The sequence below is a fragment of the Lagenorhynchus albirostris genome, chromosome 11, assembly GCF_949774975.1.
Source record: "Lagenorhynchus albirostris chromosome 11, mLagAlb1.1, whole genome shotgun sequence".
NCBI classification, from domain to species: Eukaryota; Metazoa; Chordata; class Mammalia; order Artiodactyla; family Delphinidae; genus Lagenorhynchus; species Lagenorhynchus albirostris.
In genome coordinates this window covers 81,501,998-81,524,344 of record NC_083105.1, presented here as the reverse complement: position 1 = coordinate 81,524,344, position 22,347 = coordinate 81,501,998, and the positions used below count along the sequence as shown (strand labels likewise).

At 41.5% G+C, this 22,347-nt stretch overlaps 1 protein-coding gene and 1 long non-coding RNA gene across 4 annotated transcripts; one reads left to right on the top strand and one right to left on the bottom strand.

Moving 5' to 3' along the window:
* Positions 1-2,038: 2,038 nt before the first annotated feature.
* On the top strand, positions 2,039-8,722 carry LOC132529031 (uncharacterized). The gene is made up of 4 exons (XR_009543358.1): positions 2,039-2,142; positions 4,716-4,784; positions 7,539-7,621; positions 8,431-8,722. It is a non-coding gene; the product is annotated as an uncharacterized LOC132529031 (long non-coding RNA).
* PTHLH (parathyroid hormone like hormone) lies at positions 7,240-20,279 on the bottom strand. 3 transcript variants are annotated; one of them, XM_060165262.1, is made up of 5 exons: positions 20,211-20,279; positions 19,036-19,314; positions 18,411-18,533; positions 12,011-12,433; positions 7,240-7,588 (listed from the first exon to the last, which is right to left on the bottom strand). In XM_060165262.1, exons 3-5 carry the CDS (start codon positions 18,509-18,511, stop codon positions 7,579-7,581), a joined length of 534 nt encoding a protein of 177 aa, XP_060021245.1. In that variant the 5' UTR covers positions 18,512-18,533; positions 19,036-19,314; positions 20,211-20,279; the 3' UTR covers positions 7,240-7,578. The 3 variants fall into 3 exon arrangements, with proteins under 3 accessions (XP_060021245.1, XP_060021246.1, XP_060021247.1); XM_060165263.1 differs by having other exon boundaries at positions 19,052-19,314; XM_060165264.1 differs by lacking the exons at positions 19,036-19,314; positions 20,211-20,279 and adding an exon at positions 18,699-18,801.
* Between the last annotated feature and the right edge of the window lie 2,068 nt (positions 20,280-22,347).

Below are 22,347 nucleotides of genomic sequence, written 5' to 3'. Positions count from 1 at the left end.
AGGTTCACAGAGTAGCTGTCATTGTTGTCACTCAGGCATATGAATCTATGTGATTCTTGGAAAATGTGGGACGAGGAGGTCTGTCATGAGAGCTATAGCCAATTGGAGGGACACGGTCTAATAGTCCAGCACAGTAAAAAGTAAAAATATGGGTTTTTTCCCCTAACCAGTGAATTAATAAAGTATGTGTAGTCATTACCCAAAGACTTGTGTGTCCCTCTGGGAATAAAATATGTATTTAGTTGTATCTCTTTAGAAGATTCACTTAGTGTAAAATAGAAAGACAGCTCTGATTAGGGCAGGATTCTTCACAATTAGATCGAGAGCTATAAAAGTAGAAGGATAAATTTGACTAAAAAATGTAGGGAATTTCAGACTCTCGGAGGGAAATGTGGGGAGATTTCAAGAGGCTGGGGTGTTCGAACCCAAGTCAAGCCAGCAAGCACCTCCAGGAACTGGTGTGTGATCTTCACCTTCATCCCCAGGCTGATTTCCAATAGAAAGAAGCTGAAACCAAATCACGCCTGGCTCTGTTCCTTCACAGCGCCCTCCCGCGACCAACGGCATTCTTCTTCCCTAAACCAAGGTGATCTCAATGGAAACTTTTTCTTTCCTCTTTTCCAGGTAATTTAAAAAGAAATAAATAAGTATCCAAAAGCCAACCCAGAGAGGAAAACCCTTTGGAAAGAAAGGATGCTGGCTCACTCATTGTCTCCCCGTGTGGGCAGTGGACTGCCGGGCACGCAGGCTGGGCACGTGCATCTGTTAGCTGGGGAAAGAATTCACTGCGGCGATTGGGCGATCGTTTGTGACTCCTAAATGCAGCTGCTCTGCAATGTGCCAAGTGTTCACACAGAAAATCATCAAACTCCAGGGAAGGGGGAGGGGGAGGGACGCTTGGAAAAACTGAACATTGGAGTTTTGGAGCAGGTTGAGAGGTAACAGGAGGGGGAAGATTTCATCTCTGAGGTGGTCCCATTTTAAATATGTTTTAGCCTTCTTACAGAAAGTGGCTCTCTGTACAGTTTACACACCGCCTGCCAGCCACTGCTCCCTGGCCTCCTCTGCCACCTTCCTTTTAAAGCAACAGCTGCTCATTCATGGGACTGTGCAAACACCTGGGCTTCTTGCGTGTGTGTGTGTGTGTGTGTGTGTGTGTGTGTGTGTGTGTGTGAGAGAGAGAGAGAGAGAGAGAGAGAGAGAGAGAGAGAGAGAGCACTTTATGAGCTTTGTGAAATAGAAGGCTGTAGTCAGCCTTAGAAGATGCCAAGGAGGAAAGGAGGAGAGAGGCTGGTAAGGGGCGCCCTCCCAGACAGTAGAGAGTGGAGGAAAATAGGATCATCTCAAACCTATGATCTCACTGAACTCACTGAAAGCAAGACCAAAATAGTTTTGTCTCAAAGATGCTTGTTCTGACCAAGCTTTACTGCAATGCTGTAGCAATGGCGCACAGAATCCAGACTCAGGAGTCAGATGCCCCTGGCTTTGAGTCCCTTCTCTGCCCTGTGACCTCTGCTTGTTCTTGGGCAGGCTGTCTAATCCGTCTCAGGCAAAACTGCATCACCTGTGAAATGGAGACAAGAAACCTCTACCTCATGAGATGCTTGGAAAGATTAATTAGGTTAGTGCAACCTGGGCATAATAAGCTAGTAGAAAACAAGTATTAGCTCTATTATATTAGGCAATGTGATAGGCTAACTTATTCTTTATGACGTACTAGTTGTTATAATGTCATAAAATGTTGTTATGGAATAAAATTTCTAGTTCTTGAGGAATTAAGAATCTCTCACTCTGTCATCCGAAGAGAAAAAAATTCTCCTTAAGACAACATGCCTGTTTTCTAGTTTCTTTCACCTATAGATAGCCATGATACAACACATCAATGTATTGTTTGTATTCTACATTGACTCAAGCGTTCTACTAAAACTCATGATGAGTGAAAGAAAGAGTAATGTGAATATAGAATTACTAAATCCAACATGGCGCAGTCTGTAATTGTTTTGCTTTCATTTTGTAGAACATGGAGCAGCTCAACAGAGTCATCTGCCAGCAGTTCTTCAATGACAAGCCAGTGAGCTCAAGTGGAAGATGGATGGGTGATTTCGCTTTTCAGGCCCCAAAGCAAAGTAGACTTGGCAAGGAGTAAGGGTCACCATTAAGACAATCTATGTTTGCAGGGGTGACACATTTTGTCATTTGTAAATGTCTTCCAGTTTGGAGGGAAACGTAAGGAAATTCTCTGGAAGATGTTTTGAAGTTTAATCAAAACGCAGTTTGAAAACATATCCCTTGTGCTTTGCGCTTGTAAATGTGAGCGTATCGGGAACTTGCACGGAGCTGTGAATGTTCTCATCCTGATGTTGGGTAGCTCTGGTTGGGACCTGTGTCTATGAATCTTCTGACAAAAGAGCAGTGTGCCTCTTTGTGCACAACTGGACCTTGTGGGTAACGTCTGTGCGGTATATTCATAGGATGGAAACCTGATATTTTAAATTCTCCTCACTTCCTCTGGGAGGTTGCTGTATACTCAGCACAAACCCTTGCTTCTTGTACTTTCAGGGCTGGAAAAGTTCCTAGTAAACCAGAAGCTGAAAAACAAAGGTCACTCTGGTGAACGGTTGATACCTTGGAGCAGTTAGCCATTCTCTGAGCTTCTTGTTATTGGAATAAGAGAGTGGCATGACACGGGAGTCTGAAATACTCAAAACTCTGATCCATCTCCTACGTCCAGCAGACTTTTTGCTTAACTCTGCTTTTCAGTTCATTCATCCAGAAACTGAAAGAACTTTTAGGTTCTGTTCAATGAACATTGCTTGAGCACCTGCTATGTACTAATGCTGTTATCTAGTGTTGGATGATATACATTGACTAAGACAAGGTTCCTGCCCTCAGTAAGTTCACAGAATAATTAGGGAAGTAACATGGGCAACTTGGAAGTAACAGTACTTCTCTTAAGGAGTTGACCCAGGACACATGATAGTATAATTCAGTGAAGTAATACCTTCAGCCTTTGGAATCTTCGTAGCTACCAGTATTTAACACCTCCTCTGAATCGTTTGATTGAGTCCTTAGGAGGAGCTTAGCATGTGGCCATGTTTTGCTAACTGTATGATAGAATTTTTTTTTTTTTTTTTTTTTTTTTTTTGCGGTACGCGGGCCTCTCACTGTTGTGGCCTCTCCCGTTGCGGAGCACAGGCTCCGGACGCGCAGGCTCAGCGGCCATGGCTCACGGACCCAGCCGCTCCGCGGCATGTGGGATTTTCCCGGACCGGGACACGAACCCGTGTCTCCTGCATCGGCAGGAGGATTCTCAACCACTGCGCCACCAGGGAAGCCCAATGATAGAATCTTTGATAATAGTCTTACTGTTAACACCTTCTGGGTTATTAAATAAGAAGTAGCCAGTATTTGTGCCTGGGATGTCTTTTACCCTTTGTTTAAGGAATGAACGATGGCTCTACTGGGAATACCTCCTGGGAACACTTAGAACTCTCAATAAAAGTGCACCCTGTTACAGAAGATGAACCCACTGAACTTCAACATATTGTTTCTGTTCACAGCTCGTTCTGTTTTTCCATGAACTTTGTAGCCAAAGGGAAAAATAGCAGTTAAACTGTAAGATGCTCTAGAATTAAACCCTAGATTATCCTAAAGTTAATGCCCTGTGATGGTTTAAGTATATCAGAATTTCTTGCAAAAGGCATTAATTTGTGTTCTTTAAGCACTTTGAGCATCTATTAAACCATATTTCAGGATTTACTTAATGAATTGACTATAAGATAAAATCAAAGTAATTCTTGACTTTGCTCTTCTTGTTGGGTCCATTATATATAGTATATTAAAGAACTTTTTGAATTTTAAAACAATTGACTCCCTTTGTCCTTGTATGGTAGTTATAGAAGGTTAAATAACTACTTTGCTCAACAGGTACTAAGGTTAGGTAATGGAAAATTAAAACAAAATTCTTAACCATCAAGGTGTATAATTATGCTATTTCCTAAGAAAAGCTTCAATTTCCCCTTATTTCTCAGATTGATGCTGCCTGCATTCCCAATTTTTGTAACAAGGAAGCTAGATGCCAATGTTGATTTTAGGTATTTTCAGGACCAATAATGTCAACACTGATCTGGGTTCATCACTTATGTAGCCCTGCACCTGTTTTACAATGATGGCTAAGAAAACACAGAGGCAAGGAATAGGGTCTTCACACGTAAGTACCACTCCTTGTCTTTTGTAGTTGGACTTCCCAATGTCCATAAATATGTCTTAGGTATCTAATTTTATACCAAATTTCTGTCTGAATAAAATTTGTGGAAGGCAATAGTGAGTTAGCAGATTAGGTTTTAGTTTTTAATTCCAGAATACTTAGTCCAACTTGCCTCTATTTAAATCATTACTGCTTTATAAACATTACTTAAGTCAAGCATGAGCCATATTCACTTAGGCCGTAATTTGCTAAGAGTTTATTTACATTCAAACACTTATTATCTTAAATTATGTATTTCAGTTTTTCTTTCATAGAAAATAACAATGTCAGAAAAAATGACTTTTTCCCCCAAAGGTTTTTTTCTTCCTTCATCTTCCCATCCCATCCCTTATCCTATGATTTTACTCCTATCACTACTTGAAGACCAAGGATATGACTGAAGGTAATAATGGCATTAATAATGTTTTGGTCAGAACTGATAACTATAAATTCCCCCTTTTCATTTCAGGAATGGACTATTTGTGAAGAAAAGCCTAAAGATGACTTGAATCTGATGCTTCCCTGCCGTTATGTCCAGGTATTTACCACATTAGTGTTTAAAAAACACTTTTCATGTGAACAACACATAAGGGTTTGGTGCAGTCTTAAGATTTAGAGTTTCAGATGGAGTTTTGCAAAATGTGGTTATATCTGGTTTTAAGGCTCTCCAAGCTAGTTGCTTTATACAGGTTTAATGTATTGGTCTTAACTTCTGCATATTCCTTAGATATAAAAACCATATGCAACAAATTCACAAGTGAGCTAAGCACAAATTCTCATGTTTGCTCACTAACATAGATTCAACATTCTTACGCAAAATAGTAAGATGGGCACTGTTTGAAGGCTATGGGACTTAAGTGAAGCTACGAATAAGTTCAATCTTAGAATATTCCTCCCAGAAACATTATCTTACTCACATCCAGATCAGCCTAATCTCTCCCTATGTGATTTTCCCCCCATTTTAATTTTTTTATTTTATTTTATTTTTGATGTTGGGGGTAGGAGTTTATTAATTATTTATTTTTGCTGTGTTGGGTCTTTGTTTCTGTGCGAGGGCTTTCTCTAGCTGTGGTAAGTGGGGGCCACTCTTCATCGCAGTGCACGGGCCTCTCACTGTCGCGGCCTCTCTTGTTGTGGAGCACAGGCTCCAGACTCGCAGGCTCAGTAGTTGTGGCTCACGGGCCCAGTTGCTCCGCGGTATGTGGGATCCTCCCAGACCAGGGCTCGAACCCGTGTCCCCTGTATTGGCAGGCAGATTCTCAACCACTGCGCCACCAGGGAAGCCCCCATTTTAAAATATTCATAGAATTTTGGATTATTTCAGTTTCTTGAATACAGCGTTTAGTTGTTTCATGTATACGTATGTATATATATATTTTTTTGTGTTACGCGGGCCTCTCACTGCTGTGGCCTTTCCTGGTGCAAAGCACAGGCTCCGGACGTGCAGGCTCAGCGGCCATGGGCCCGCGGCATGTGGGATCCTCCCGTACCGGGGGCACGAACTCGCATCCCCTGCATCAGCAGGCGGACTCGTATGTATACTCTTGAGGGCATTTACAGAATTTAAAATATATATATATATATATATATATATATATATATATATATATATTTGCCTGTGCTGGGTCTTAGCTGCGGCACATGGGATCTTCATTGTGGCATGAGGACTCTTAGTTGCAGCATGCATGTGGGATCTAGTTCCCTGACCAGGGACCGAACCCGGGTTTCCTGCATTGGAAGCATGGCATCTTAACCACTGGACCACCAGGGAAGTCCCCATTTACAGAAGTTTGCTTCCTGTGCATCCTCCAAACGTCTAACAGATACCAAACATGATACTGAGCCTAAACTGATGAAATATGTGCTTGCTTGATTCATGGGCTTTTTATTTTCTTGTGTTGGATTTTTACTCATGAGTTCTCAGCTGTAAAGAAAAAGATTCTGTAGAAGGAAGATGTTTGTGTTTTCATCTGAACATAGAGGTAGGAACAACCAGGATGATATGCAAAATGTAAAGGGGATTGCATGTGGCATTACATCCATGCTGTTTGCAACTTGGTCCCTGGAACTGGTATGTCCCACGAAAGCTATCTTCACCGGTGACAGCTTTTTTTTTTTTTTTCTTGGTACGCGGGCCTCTCACCGTTGTGGCCTCTCCCGTTGCGGAGCACAGGCTCTGGACGTGCAGGCTCAGTGGCCATGGCTCACGGGCCCAGCCGCTCCGTGGCATGTGGAATCTTTCCGGACCGGGGCACAAACCCGTGTCCCCTGCATCGGCAGGCGGACTCTCAACCACTGCGCCACCAGGGAAGCCCCGGTGACAGCTTTTGAATTGCCACACACCTCCCAAACCTGAGTCTGTCTCTTTTCTCTGGTAGGAAAGGTTAACAGGTAGAATTCTCAAGTAGCTCTTTTATGCTTATTATGTGACCAATAGGGGCAAAAGCTCTCTCAAATTAAACTTTACATTGATTAAACTTACCCCTGGCCTTAAAGTTCCTGATCTGCCTCTCTTCCTGTTTTTCAACTCTGGCTAACTCTCTGGACTAAGTTTCTTTAATTTTTTTTCTCCTGACTTTTCTCTGCTTTTTTTCTGCCCTCTCCACTCTTCACCTTGAATTGGATGTACTTCATAAAATGATGTCTAGATAATTCAGCCATTCTGCTGAATTGAACTTAAATATTGGACAAAATACATTTTAAGTGGTTTTAAACTAATGTGAAAATGTTGGAATTTCTACCAATATAAACATTAAACTTAAGACCATATTCAAATACAGTTAAAAATTACATCATGTTTCTTCTACTAGAAATCTTAAAGGCTATATCTATATACACATAAAATTCACCTTCTGAGTCATGGTGTAATTTAGATTATATTTTATTAGACATTCTTTACAAATTTAAAATACTGCTATTTTTACATGCGCAGAGGAAAATCAGTTTGGATAATTATTTAGGCATTCATTAAAATCAACCACAATATAGAGACACTTTATTGTGTCATTTATCAACATACTTGATATGTATATCTAAAGTGCATTATGTTACAAAAAATATAGAAATTCAGCAGCACCAAGACACATTTACAAAATAAATACATCAGTTGACAAAATAAATTATGGTAAATGTGATAATAATAATTGGATTAGCCTTGGCAAAAAAAAAAATATTCACAATGACCAATGTGCAGTTTCATAGAGCAATGGGGGAGACAGTTTTATTCCAATGCATTTACAGTATTTACAGACAATAAATATTTCTAATACTTTCCATATGTTCATTATTACAGAATCCTGCAATATGTCTTCTGAAGGTCTCTGCTGAAAATTTCAATGCCTCCTGTAAAGAGAAAGAAGGGAAAGAAGAGAACAGGTTAATTCTCTTTACAAATGAAGAGACATAAAATAAAGGATGTAAATTAAGGAACACAGAATCACAATAGAAAGAGATTCAGGGGACTGCTTGTAAATATCTTTTACAGAAGGTGATTGTGGGATCCACCTGACTTTCTAGAACCTCTGCTACAGGCCGAGTCTTTAATCTGATCAAATGGTCAATGTACAGCAGAAAGGAAAATGGGTAAGGGACAAATTTGAGAATTCAGAAATAAGGCCAGGCTGTGCAATACATCATTAAATACACCTTGCTTAGAAGTTTATTCCCCGGTGATGCCCAACAGAGGTGATGCACAGGTTGCTTATTCTGTTCAGGTTCTCATTGGGCCAATCTCTCACTAAGATAATGGGCTGTTGTGAGGGTAGAGTGTGTGATTTGGGGTAAAGGTTAGAAGGATGTGTAATTAAACAAAGTATGTTTGATTTGATGATATCTGTCCTTCTTTAGCTGTCCTTAAACACTAATGAATAAAACTATCATTGGATTTTAGTTTTTGAAGCCAAAACTAAGATAGAATTGCTGCTAGTTTTTTGACTGAATCTTGCATTAGAGATTGGGAAAGCCCATTTTAAATTAGAGAATAAGAATCAATTAATTTAAAAGTATAAAATAACAATATTTCACATCACTGTGTTTGTTTTATTACCCAGAATAAGTCACCACTTGGGACTGACACCTTTTCGAACCCTTTTAAACACTGTAATGACAGTATTTTAAGATGAGCTAATGACTTTTTTTCTGCTTTTCTCTCTCCTTTTCTCTCCTCTCTGTGTGGTCTATTTCAGGGAATACATATTGGTGTCAAGGAAACAACTACGGAATGGAATCTGATTGGCTGTGTCACTGCATTAACAGCCAGAGTTTTACATGGCAGACCTGCATGGTTGTGAGACCTACCAAGAAGCAAATTCTTGACAATTTAGGAATTTTATGTGCAGCTTGAAGAATGAAAAACAAGTTTAGCATTTAGGGGGTTTTAATGTCTTAAGGAATTGACCTCTTCACCAAGAGTCTTGTTTGGAATGATGAAATAGCTCCTAGTTACACAGAAAAAAAATAGTTTACGATTAAAATTTTAAATGGTAGGTGGATATGGATGGATGCTATGAATAAAGTCCAAAAGGCAACTGTCAAACTCAATAATTTGGTTACTGTACTGATTTTTAAAGGTCTCGGTACTAAATGGTATTTAGTGAATTGAGTAACACAAGCAGGGAGGGAATGAATAGTCTCAAACAATGATTTCCTCAGAAGGAAAGAAAAAGGAAATAAATTAAAGGACCAAGGAAAAGATCTTTTGATTAAGTTTCACCCTGCCCAGCCAGTTTGCTTGTTATCTGTCCTTCTGATTTCTCTTTAACAAAGGCATGTAGTGGAACAGTCAGGTAAAATATATACCACGACCTAAAAGTATATGTATATGTTTATTACACATATGAGTATGACAACACTTTAGACCTCTAGCTCTTCTGAGTACTGAAAAGCTTTTCTATTATTTCTAAATCAGTGTTTGCCAAGGCAAATGATATGGTCTCAATTAAATGAGTTCTACTGTAACTGGACATCTCATTTGCAACATCAAAAATTCCAAAATGTAATTTCCAAAATTTAAAGTTATGTATTTTCCACTGAATGGTTCACGTGAGAGGATCCAGACAGTGTTAGCACAATAGTTTCTTTTAAGAAATACCACCACTATTATATATTATAATAAAGTCTGTGCTTGCTATATCATCAGGCCTCTTAGATCATAGTATAATAATGCAAAGAGATTAAAGAGAGGACATTAATAAAAGGTTGGAGGCTTACAAATCTTTAAAATAGTTATTCTGAAAAGATTCTAGTTGGATTACAAAATTTGCATGACCCCATATGTTCTCATCAGTACACTCCTGAATTTCCCCACTCTTCCCTACACCTCTATTGCATTGTATTGGGAGAATGCCAACATCTGGCTGCCAAATGAACAGTGCTTTCCATGAACATCCCTCAGAACAAGGGAACAGAAAGGAGAAGCAGAAGTATTCTACTTCTTTCAGTCCTATGTCTGGATTTGATTAGGGTACTGCCTAATTTTTACTAAATCTATTTTTTTAATATCTTTATTGGAGTATAATTGCTTTACAATGTTGTGTTAGTTTCTGCTGTACAACAAAGGGAATCAGCTATACATATACATGTATCCCCACATCCCCTCCCTCCCACCCTCCCTATCTCACTCCTCTAGGTGGTCACAAAGCACCGAGCTGACCTCCCTATGCTATGCAGCTGCTTCCCACTAGCTAGCTATTTTACATTTGGTAGTGTGTTTATGTCCATGCCACTCTCTCACTTCGTCCCAGCTTCCCCTTCCCCCTTGTGTCCTCAAGTCCATTCTCTACGTCTGCGTCTTTATTCCTGTCCTGGCCCTAGGTTCTTCAGTACCGTTTTTTTAGATTCCATATATGTGCGTTAGCATACGGTTACTAAATCCGCTTTAACTTAGAGACACCTTTGGGATAAGAATTGACGAGGGCTGGTTTTCAATTCTCCAGATATTTAAGAGCATTGCAAATTTTAAATGAATAGAATTTATTCAAAAGTATTTCTACTTCTGTTTTTATAACATATATATATATATATAATGGATAAAAATAGGTTCTGGCAATAAAGTAAAACACTTGCATTAGTTATAAATATGTACAATTAGGATCATATCTTAAAATACACTGAATGTGTGCCTTAAGCCAAGACTTATGGGGTTTGTTATCCCTTACAGATCCATTAGATATCTGCAGAATAGATCATTCACTATGCTAAAGATTCCTCTAGTGCCACTGCCCACTGATTACTGAAGCTGTACTACTTAGCCAGTATAACTATTATTTATATGCTATTTAATGATGGGTTTTGTCAACGTAACTCGAAGATAGATGTGATGGTAAAAAGGTTCAAAATCCCCTTTGAAACATCACTCTGTCATCCTCTCTCTACCAGTCAGGGGAAAGGATTGGAGAAGTAACAGGGGACTCTTTAAATAATGAGATCATTACTGCATATGATGCATTCTTGTGTAGTTTTCCTCTTTCTTTCAAACCCCACAGAAAAGCTGTACTGAAAAGTAAAAACCAAAAAAGATCCTATCAGCGGAAATGCAGGGGTAAAGTGCAGTACTAACACGGCGCTGGCTTAAGCGTCAGGAAATGAAATAAAGGCAGTTCTGAGGACAGCCTATCCCAATTCCCAGGTCTGCTCAGTTGCCTTAACTGTGAAAGGCCTTCGTTTTCTATTTTATAAAATGAGATTAATACATGCCCCGTTTTTGCCTCACAGAAACACACATAGGTAGATAGATAGATAGATAGATGGATGGTACAACCAGAACGAAATCTAAAAGCACCCAAATAATAATTCCATGTAATCTCACTTAATCTTCACCTGACCCAGTGAGGTTGGCACAAGTACTATCTTTATTTCACCGAAGAGGGGAGTTAGTCTTAGAAAGACCAAGGAACTTGCCCAACGTTATGAGCTTTAATAAGTTTAGACCCAAGACTTGAACCTAAGGGTTTTGGCTCCAAAGTGTGTGCATATGAGCATCTGTGAGCTAAGAATAAACAAGCCACATAGATGTGGTTTTATTATTCCTACTATAATACCCTAGAGGAAGTATTTCAACTTGCAGTGGACAAATAGATACATGAGAAAAACTTATACCTTATAACCAAGTCTATACTTAAAAAATTTCAGAAATCATGATTTTTGTTCCATGAACTGGTAGAAACCAGAGTTAAATTTAATTAAATAAATTTAAAGCCTGTGTTTAAAATTTTAAATTTAATTAAATGAAAATATATTTAAATTTTAAGTAAATTTAAATTAAAAAATGTGGACGGCTGAGAACTGTTTATGGTAAGATATTTTTCTGTAGTGTTTGTAGGTCATATCAAATCCTTCTGCATTCTCCCTTGGAGTGAAAAAAAGAAAGAAAGAAAGAAAGAGAAAACAATCAAAGCTTGACATGGTGTGAGTGGGGGAAATCAATACGTTTCTCTAACAAATGGTGAAGGTGCAGTAGTTTCTAAAGCTTGAGTGAAAAAATGAAAGGGGTTAGTAGAGCACTAAAGGATTGGTGTCGGGGTTTGTTGGTGGAGAAAGAAGCAGGGTGATTAAACCCCCGTGGGTGTTGAAGGGCTAGGAGCACACTGCTTTAAGGCAGGCCGTATCCTGAGCCATCTTGGTTTTGCAAGCTTTTAAATTGTGGAGCCATTGATTGAGGGACAGATAGGGAGGAGATTCTAGGTCTGTGCAAGCCAAAGCAGAATAGAGGCTCCACACCCCACCTGGGGACACGGAGGAGGAGCTGGGGCCCCGGGAGCCGGTTACCGTGTATTGAGCTCCAGCGATGTCGCGGAGATGTCAGACAGGTGGTCCCCTTCCAGCCAACACCCAGCCATGCCTGAGTTCAGCCAGGCTGATCGAGTTCGCCGCTTCTTCTTTTCCTGCTCCTTGCGTTTTCCAGGCTTGCTTTTCTTTTTCTTGCCAGGTGTCTTCAGTGGCTGCTCTTTGTACGTCTCCACCTTGTTGGTTTCCTGAGTCAAGTATCTGCCCTCATCGTCAGACCCAAATCGGACGGGGTGGTTCTTGGTGTTGGGAACAGGCTTGGAGTTGGGGGACACCTCCGAGGTAGCTCTGATTTCAGCTGTGTGGATTTCTGCGATCAGATGGTGAAGGAAGAATCGTCGCCGTAAATCTTGGATGGACTTCCCCTTGTCATGGAGAAGCTGGTGTTCAGACACAGCTCTTTTGCTTTAAGGGAAAAAGAACAGGAGGGGAAGGAAACAATGACATTTTAGTAGATGGCAGAGACCACAAAGACTTGAGGAAAGCCCTTTAAATTGTCTAGTTGATCCAATACAGGATACAAACTAAGCTGGAAGAGCTGCAAGCTGACTGAGCAGGGAAGGGGCGAGAGCGGAAGGGAAGAGCCGGCCGTTAGGAGGCTCCAGCTCCAGCCTCAGCTATGCGGCTCCCTAGGTCTGTGACCTTGGTGAGAACATGAACGTTATTGGGCCTCAGGGGCCCCATATGTTTAAAAGGAAAGGATCAGATTCTGAGATTTCTATGTTGTCTTCTCAATTTAAAATATTATGATTCAGTTATTCAAAGAAATGGACAGAAATCATTGGGCTTTTTTCCCCACATTTTTCAGAGTTGTGTTGGGGAAATAAATCCAGGTGTCCTAGTCTGGGAAACAAAAAGGTGGCTGATTTCACCTGAGTACTCGCCCCAGACATACTTGTGCATGAGCAGGCGTGCATGCACGCATACGGCTCCCCACTTGAGAAAATAATACTACTACTGAATCTCAAAGAAGAGCAAGCTCTACTAGTAAAAGCAAACAAAGACTGAAGGATGAAGTGAGCTGTGAAGCCTGTCTAGGAAACCACCTAACAGACTGAATTTGAACGTGATTGATATTAGACTATGGGCTACCAAGAACCTATATTTGAAGGCCAGCTGTCAGAGAGAGCATGCATAATTTTCTGTAAAGTAATGGGTGGTCTCTTTAAAATGACTTTGAGTGTTTAAATTAAGTGAGATCATTCTATTTCATCTGTGCGTCTCTTTTTTTTTTAATTTAGAATTTCAGAGGGTAATATCTTAAGTACTTAACTGAGAAATTCACTTTTCTATTTGTTCTTTGTCTTAAAAATATCTCTAGAAACAAATATGATTTTCCTGTTTAAACAACACTCTAATAAAAATATAGTGAAAAAGAATAAACTAATTCTCTATCAATTCTTTTAGATAACACCCCAACTCTTGCTTAAATGTCCATTCATGCATTCTTGTATTATTCTGTGTGTATTTATTAACCAAATTTAAGTTTTGCATACATGAATCAGTCATATTATGTCTGCTACAACTATGCTGCACCTAACTCCAATTTCTACCACTGAAACAACCCTCCAAAGTGGCTCATTTTCAAAAGTATCTGAAGGGGCCTTCCCTGGTGGTGCAGTGGTTAAGAATCCGCCTGCCAATGCAGGGGACACGGGTTCTAGCCCGGGTCCGGGAAGATCCCACATGCCGCGGAGCAAATAAGCCCGTGTGCCACAACTACTGAGCCTGCGCTCTAGAGCCCGCGAGCCACAACTACTGACCCTGTGTGCCTAGAGCCCGTGCTCCGCAACAAGAGAAGCCACCACAATGAGAAGCCCACGCACTGCAATGAAGAGTAGCCCCCGCTCGCCGCAACTAGAGAAAGCCCGTGCGCAGCAACGAAGACCCAATGCAGCCAAAAATTTAAAAAAATAAAATTAAAAGAAAAAGTATCTGAAGGTATTTCACAGGGCTGCATCCCACATATTGTCATTCCCCTGACACTACGATAGATTTATCTGGTCTCATTACTTTCATTAATACAACTTTAACTCCTCAGAGAAATATGACAATAATAAATAGCACTCTCCTCATTTTACAGATGTGGAAAGTGAGGTTCAGAGAGATTAAAGGCCTCACACTTGCTCACATGATGAGAACAGGCAGAACCAGGCTCCAAAGACGAAGTCTTTTAATTCTAAAACCAAGATTGTTTTCAGACTTCCTCAACCCTTTCTCTTACTGAAGCTGAAGTGTATGTTGAGGAAACAAGAAAGGAAGGTCATAAAGAGACTGTGGTAGGCACCATGGGAAGGGGCAAATGGACAGCAATTTATCAGTTTCCTTGAAGACCAAGCTTGTCCCAAGAAGTACATTTTCATCACCAGAATAACGAACCAGGATTCCTAGTCTGGATTATCACTGGGGGAAGGAGAGATTGTCTAGTTATATTGTGAGTCCCAATTATTTCATTATTTCTCCGGACCTTATAGCCAGAATACCAGCTTCCTTTCAGCATTTTAGCGTGTGCACTGACTTTAAGCCATGAAGCTTGTGCAAAAAAGACATGACTTAATGGAAAGGAATTTAACAGGAGCCTGGTTTAAATGAGGCATGAAGGAGTCTCTCTTCCTTTTTGAAGGTGCCACATGTGACTAGATTAAAATTCACTTACTTTGTGGCAGTAGTTAGTATCCTGGAAACTCTTAATAACCTACAAATTGGAGGCTTTGCTACAACAGATTTATATTGTCTAATAACATTTTTAAAGAATAGGACTGATATACTTGCAAGTATTATAAGTATTGCAGTTTAATAAGTATCTTTTAGCAAAATGTCACGTTAAAGAAAGAAGTTCTTAGGTGTGATCAATTATACTATTTGGAGCTTTTATTATTTTCTCAATTCCTGGCAGATAGTCACCCATCTGTATTGTTCTCCAAATGTATAATACAGCCTATTCTAGCTTAACTTGGGGTCAAAACTTTTAACAGTTGGTCTGTTCTAATCAAGCCACCGTTGCTCATGCCTCCTCTGACTGGCATATATGCCTGTCATCCTGGCTAGCCTGTCAACTGTGAGTCATGGTGCCTTCCTAACTCAGGCACTGCTCTTTCCCAGGATGGTTCTCATGGGAAATGGAATGATCATTCTATCCTCTGTTTTATAAAAAGCCTATAATATGGTACAACTTTGTCCAGATTAAAATAGTACATCTTTCATGGGGTACAAAGATTCTTTCTGCCTTTGGGGTAATTATTAATATATTAGAAAACACAGACTTTCTTAAATGTTAAATCTGAAATGCTGTTACATAATTTACTTACTAGCTCAAAGGTGTCTGCATTGAAAATATTGTGAAGAATGAATTTCTGATTGAGCAACTACACTAGAGGATCAGGAATATAATAGTGTCTTTATTGTCAACAAGGTCCATGGAGTGTTCTATTTATTTTCCAAATAAGACATTAACTGAGACAAGGGTAAGTGACTAGCATGTACAAACTAGATGTACACGGGTGGTGGGCAACATGTTCCAATTACGGAGGCTTTCACTTTAGATAATTCTGAAGTACTTAAGTTAATTCTGAAGTACTTAAGTAAATATGGCCTCAGTAACAGTCTGTTACTTTATATGTCTGTAAACATTGCATAGCACAATGGTTCACATGACATTTATTACATACCCAACATGGAAAAACAAGTATGCTATGTTCATGGTCTCCTTTGATTATTATTAAAAGATGCAAAAATGTGGAGGAAATGCTTAACACAGATAACTCTGAATTCAGTCAAAATACAGCTCTTCTGCCTTAAAAAAAAAATCACTCTCAAGGGAGTTTTCAGGGAAGAAGATTCAATTTCTAAGGAGCTCTCATGGAGCATAGGGAATAGCTGGAGTGATGGGAATTCCGTTTTCAGCACAGGAAGAGATGGCATGCTCGTGCTGATGCTAGGCTCCTAAGGAAGGCATCTGGGTTTAAGAAGAAAAGTTCTGTGGTACATGGAAGAGTCAGGGTTAGGGTGTTAGAGTTAAGATGACTCACCAGAAGTCCCTTCCAACCCAAATGACTCAGTCGAAAGTTATGCTTTTCACTAAGTGGAATAGACCCAGTCTGGCTCCCAAGCAAATCAGTCAATGATGTTTTAGGTTTCTGAATCTGCTGGGGCTTTCTTTCTAAGTTAAACACAAAGACCGCCACCTGCTGAAAGCCACATACATCTGGACAAGAATGTCCTCAGGTCTCCAACTTACTCACGCTCTAGACTCATTAAGTAAAGTCCTTTTGCACTCACAGGTCCAGAAGGTTCACAACCTCCATTGCCATGGCCTGGGAACTGTTATTGTTGTAGTAGTTTCCTCTCCCTTAAAAGTTAGCCGTTAGCTAGAAAACATCTAAAGCAGTTTCCCTAATACTTGGTGTGAAAAGTAATCGGGGAGTAATATGATTTGATTATATGTTAAAATTTCTTTCAAGGATCTAGGTTGATTCGTCGTAATAGTAGACTAATGCTTTGTCTCGCACACAAAATTTACTGTTACTTGGTAATAATGCAAAAATAATGACTCTTTTTTTAAACTCCATTTGGCTGCAATAATTTGATGAAACCTTTTAATCTGCTGATGATTTCAGCCTCCATGAAAAACCATGGCTGTAATGTGATGATCTATTAGCCACTAACTATAAGAATGTTTTGTGGTAGTTTTATAACCATCTGCTGAGTGTGAGTGTTTAACTGCAATATTGTATTTCACCCACAAACAAAACTATAACAGAGTCTCTGGCTGCTAAATGGTTTCTGATGTGTCTTTTGCAAGGTGCAACAAGGAAAGAGTTAAAAATAGCCTTTAGGACTAACTTAGCACTATTTTTATGCCATAACTGTAGATTTAATCATGGCCCATTTACTGTTTCTCAAAAGAGAAAGCAGGTATTTCTTAAGCAACTTTAAAGAAAAAAATTGGCTCTGTTCCAAGACAGTATTTTTTGACCAAATAAATACAGCATTTAAGTGTGCTTTTAAAAATTTACTCTTCATCTATATTTATATATGGATTTTACATAACTGAATTAAATACAAGTTTCAAAATGAGCAAAAAGTCAATACAATTTCCAGAAATACGTCAGCAAAATGTTGATTTGAAGAATACAATGCAGCTTTATCGTCAGCAAAATGTTCTACACAATTTGCCTTAGGAGATTCATAATAGATTTTCATTTTGGTGCCAAGGTTCAGACATGTCTAAAGTAATTTCATTTAAGGATTCTCTGCTTTAATAATAATAGACGAAGGGCACATATAAAAAGTTGCCTTTTTGTACACCCTTGGGAATTTACAAGAAAGCACCAGGAACTTGATTGTAAGTATTAGATATTGTTATTTTTATTGTTAGTGTAAACGTTCTCCGTAATTCCTTCACCAGAGGCAAACTTGTCTCAGTTCTCAAACTTTACGGTTTTCCCATCCTGAACACCGAGAGTGCAGCTTAAAGATCACCCAAAGATGGTCTTACACACATTAATGAACTGCTAGGTCCAACGGATTATTAAGCTAGTGTACTCGCCCACTCTTCCAACTTTTCAGTCACACAACATGGTGTTATTTCTCTGGTGTGCTTTGAGGTATGATTATTTTAAAGTCAAAATTATCCTTAAAGAATCACCAAATGAAAATGCCAAGATACAAGTTTTCAGTCTACAGTGCAAATATTTGACTCCAGATTAAAGAGCTGTTAGCAATAATTCCAAGGGGGGGAAAAGTTTCCACACCTAATATTCATTTTGGAATCAAGCACTCTAGCGTTCTTGAACGGTATCAATACCAATGTTGGAGTTGTGCCATTGCAAAGTTGTTACTACTTCATTATATAATATGCCTACATTATGTAATGTGGTCCATTTTATATGCTTAAAATTATGTCATTCATAATAAAATTAGATGTAAAGTTTTTGCTTTTCACACAAAACCTGTCACCCACATGCAGTATGTACGTATACAAGTGCACACAGACATATGTCGCCTGAACCCCTCAGCTTCCTCCGAGTTATCTAAGTTTCTTGCAATCTTCACAGTTTCAATATCTTCCCAGGTCCTGAAAGTAACCCTTTTTTTTCACTAAAGGAGATTTTGCCTAGAGGAGATTCTGTAAAACGCTCCCTCTCATGGAAACACAAAAAATTTGTCTCTTGCCTGTTGCCCCTTGAGGTTCAACCAGTTCTCCCGCCGGGTTTGAGGAGCCGGGCTCAGCCCCGGGCAGGTAGCGGATCTCTCCGCTCTCTAACCCGGGCGAGGAGCATCACTGACCGCGGCGAGCCCTGGGCAGCGCCCCAGCCTGGTGGCCTCTCCCCCTGGACTCCCCAGCCCTCACCCGGCGCCCTGGGGAGGACCGGGCACTTACAGTCGGCGGCCGAGCTCCTCCACCGAGCGCCCGCAGGAGGGCACCGAGTAGCTCAGCAGGAACAACGCGACGCTCCACTGCTGAACCAGCCTCCACAGCATCGTATCCTCTATCTCTGGGGACCTGCAACGGAGAGGAAAGGGGCCCGAAGTGTCAGTCCGGCATCTCCATCTCCCCGCACTACCCCGCTGCGCCCCTTCAGCCTGCTCTCAAATAGCCTCCTCAAGGGCATCTCCCAAGTTGCAAAGAACAAGAAAAAAACTTTCTCTGGAGCCTCTCGGCACTTACTTATTTAGGAACAAACTACTGTGCTTTTTCCAAACCACACAGGCAAAAAGGGACCAAAAAGAGGAAGAAAAAAAAAAAGAAAAATCAGAGGCGCCTCCTCCGAAATAATAACCAAAATGAAATGGGTTTATATATGTATCTATGATGAGCAGCGTGTTTACACGTCTCCCATAGCAATGTCTAATTAATCTGGCCGGCAGTATCTTGGGTTCGGGAAGCAGGGCTAACCCCTTCTTAAAAAAAAAAAAAAGAAAGTTTCCCCTTCCGAAGTCCGCTTCTTTGCGAACTAGGCCGTCTTGTTCCAGAGCCACTTGCAGCGAGACCCACATATATATACCTAGCTGTCTGTCTACCTCCTCTGGTGGGCTGGTTGCTTCCGGAAAGTTGATTCCACACACCCTGGGAACCAGTTTCAAGTGCGTGTGTCGTCGATCAGGAGGGCCAGGTGGCGGCGAGGGCGGGTTAACAGCGGCGCGGAGGGGCGGCGGCGGCCTGAGCGAGGGGCAGGGCAGCAGCGGCCCCGCTTCAAGACCGGGGAGGCATGCTGGCCGGGCGGCGCAGGTTGGAGGAGAGTTGAAAGCCGAGCAGAGGAATGTTCACACGCTCGCAGGCAAACCTGCCGGAGAAGTGAGCGAGTCGCAAAGAGGTGGCGCCCTAGGAACGCGCGCGGGGCGAGCGAGGGCGCGGGCGCGCAGGGGGCGGGGGAGGCGACGGGCGGCCGGAGCGGCCGGAGGGGAGCCCCGAGCCGGGAACATCCCGCCGGCCACGGGGAGCCCCCCTCCCTCCCCGCGGCCCCCGGCGCTGCCCGGAGCTCCCCCGAGCCCCACCCCGGAGCGCTGGCCCCGCCGCGCCAGCCCGGGGCCGGGGGCGTGGGCGGATCCGCACGTTCCCGCCGGGTCCCTCCGGCCCCGGACCGCTCCGCGGATCTGCAAGCCGAGGTCCCGAGGGCGTGCGGACCGCCCGGAGCAGCCACGACCCCCGTCGCGCAGCTGCAGCCGAGACCCGCGGGACTGGAGCCCCGCGGGCGCCCAGGCCGCCGGGGGCGGTCGGCAAGGAGGAGGCCGAGGAGCCGGGGCGAGAGCCCGGGCGCCCGGCATCCTCGGCGGGGAGGTCGCGGGCCTTTGGCCAGTGCCTTTTAGGAGCCTTAAGCCCGCTTTGGGAGCTCCGGGAGCGTGAGGGGAACCCTCCTCTCTGGCCCTTTCCTGGGACAGGCTGAGTGGGGAGTGTTGACTAGGCAGGGGGGAATCCTTCGCATAGAAGAGTAAAAACGGTTTCAGACTTCAGGTCGAGATGGCATTTCTTGCTGTCTCAGAACACCTGAGGACATCTGGAGCCTGTCCAAGAAAGCCCGCGCACAGGATGGAGACCACCTTTTGAATTGCAGAGCGGGACCGAAAACTCCTGGGGAGCGCACACGGCCCTTCCGCCCACAGACAGGAGTCTAACCCGCTCTTTTCCCCGATAACATACTCTGTTCCCCGCCCCACCCACCCACCCCGTGTCCCCTGTTACATATTCTAGGGTGACTCTATCCTTGTCGCTTCAGCCTGCAGAAGCAGCGGAACTATCGCTCTAAGCTGCTCTGCCTCGGAGAAGCGAAGGGAAAGCAGGGGGTTTTTCCCAAAACTGTTGGGCGGGGAAGAAAGACTGCTCTGAATTACTGGGCAGTATCGTCTAGGGAGGGCTTGCAGCGGATGTGAACGCCCTCCCCACGGACTCTTCTATCTTTCGGAAATGAACCCGGGTGGTTGGGAACCATTCAAGAGATGTTTGTCTTCTAGACAGACAACCCCACTGGTAGGTTTCAATACTCTGTAGAAGGCTAGTGTGATTTAGAGATTTGAGATGATTAAGGGAGCCTGACCTTTATCAAGCCTGGTTTCTGGCTGATGCTCCACAGATTTTACCAAGGTTGGGTGAAACAGCGCCCTCTCACAGACCCTCGCTCATCTCGGCTCCCTTTTCCCATTGTTAGCTGCTTAGCTAACTAGCTTTAGCTAACGTTTGCTGCTTAGTTTGGGTGGGTGTCACCCCTTCTCAGAAGCTATCATCTCCCTCATTTGCTTGCTTTAAACTTCACACTTAAAAAAAAAAGTAAGCAAAAATCAAAACTTGGCTTCCTCCAACTTAAAAAGAAATCTGGGAATTTCCACAACTTCCCTTGAACGTTTAAGAATCTATAAATGTTAGACCTGTTTGCATGGCATGAAAAGACAGAGTATCAGCACTCAGAAATGTCAATCTTTGAACCTCTAACACTTTCTGATTTATAATAAATTCTTTCCAAAAAGACGCAGGAGCCTTAATGTAATCGTTAGAGCTGAAGGGAGAAATCTGTAAAGTAAATCACAAATGAGCCATTTAATACTTGCAAGTTGTTTAACATTAAAATGATAATATTTGCTTCCACAATGAAAAACCCAAAGGTACTTAGCCAAGTTTCAAACTACCCAGGCTTTAGAAAGTCAACCCTCCCCCAATAAAAGGTTAAAACAAAAAGCAGATTGAAAATATTAAATCACTTACACTGTAAATAAATTCATTATATTCTCAGAACATTATAAAGACTGGCCTCAATAGACTGCTTTGATTTATGTTGCTTTTTCTACTAATTAAACAAAATTGACCCCCTCTCCCTCCCTCCTTTCTTTCCCCCCACACACTTTTCTGATGTTAATGGCAAAACATCTATCAAATATTTTTAGAATTTCCTCTCCTCCACAAAAAGAGAAAATATAGACACAGGAAAAATAAATAGTCTTTATATACTTGGAATACTGAAGCTTTCCTCATAATTTATTACTTCACCTTTTCCTTGATTTACAGTCTTCTCTGCTCTTCTGGCCAAAGGAGGGAGATCTTCTCAGCAGTCTCTTCCAGAAATAATTTTTTTGTTTTGTTTTTTCAAAAAAGTAAAATTAAGTCTTAAATGAATTAAAAATTTCCTGTAAGGAGCCTTCTGTTCCCACCCAAGGTAATTATTAGAAAGCAGGTCCCTCTTCTAAAGCCGCCCTGTTTATTACTCTCAGTAGAAATTCTCCTCAAATATACCCTCAATATATACTTTTCTGAGAAGGATATTTTCTGACATCATAATCTAGTTCTCAATATAATTGAGTAACCTCTATGATAATGCTGAGGACATGACTGCAAATGAGATGACTCCACACTAGAAGGCTTTCTTCTTTTCTTTTCTTTTCTTTTCTTTTCTTTTCTTTTTTTTTTGAGGCTTAGGAATAGAAAAAGTGCCAACAGAGGCAGAATGTTTGCTTAGGCCTTGCTATCACATAAATGCACCTTAGCAAAGGAGGATTTGAAGACCTGCCTTTAATCTGAAGTCTCGCCATGTGAAGACAGATTAGCATTGTGAGATCTACTCCTACACGAATGCCTAACCCATGAGCAAGCCCCAGACTTCCATCTTCCCATCCCCAATGACAGAATTATATCCCAATTTTAAAAAGAGATTTTCTAAATTTCCAAGTGCACTTTTACTCTTAAATTCATGTTTATATAACCAGTTGATGTCTATCTCCAGGGATATCTCCTCTTGCAATTTAGGAAAAAAAAAAAACAAAAACCCTAGCATTTATGTTTAGCTTCCTCATCTTTCTCCCTTTTCCCCTCCTTGTCTCAAAACAAGCAAGGA

What these genes read in the sequence shown, in the direction of transcription:
- PTHLH (XM_060165262.1), bottom strand. Translation starts at nt 18,511, where the DNA reads ATGCTGTGGAGGCTGGTTCAGCAGTGGAGCGTCGCGTTGTTCCTGCTG. An exon ending in GAGGAGCTCGGCCGCCGACT is followed by an intron (nt 12,434 to 18,410) that starts GTAAGTGCCCGG and finishes TTTCCCTTAAAG; the next exon opens with CAAAAGAGCTGTGTCTGAAC.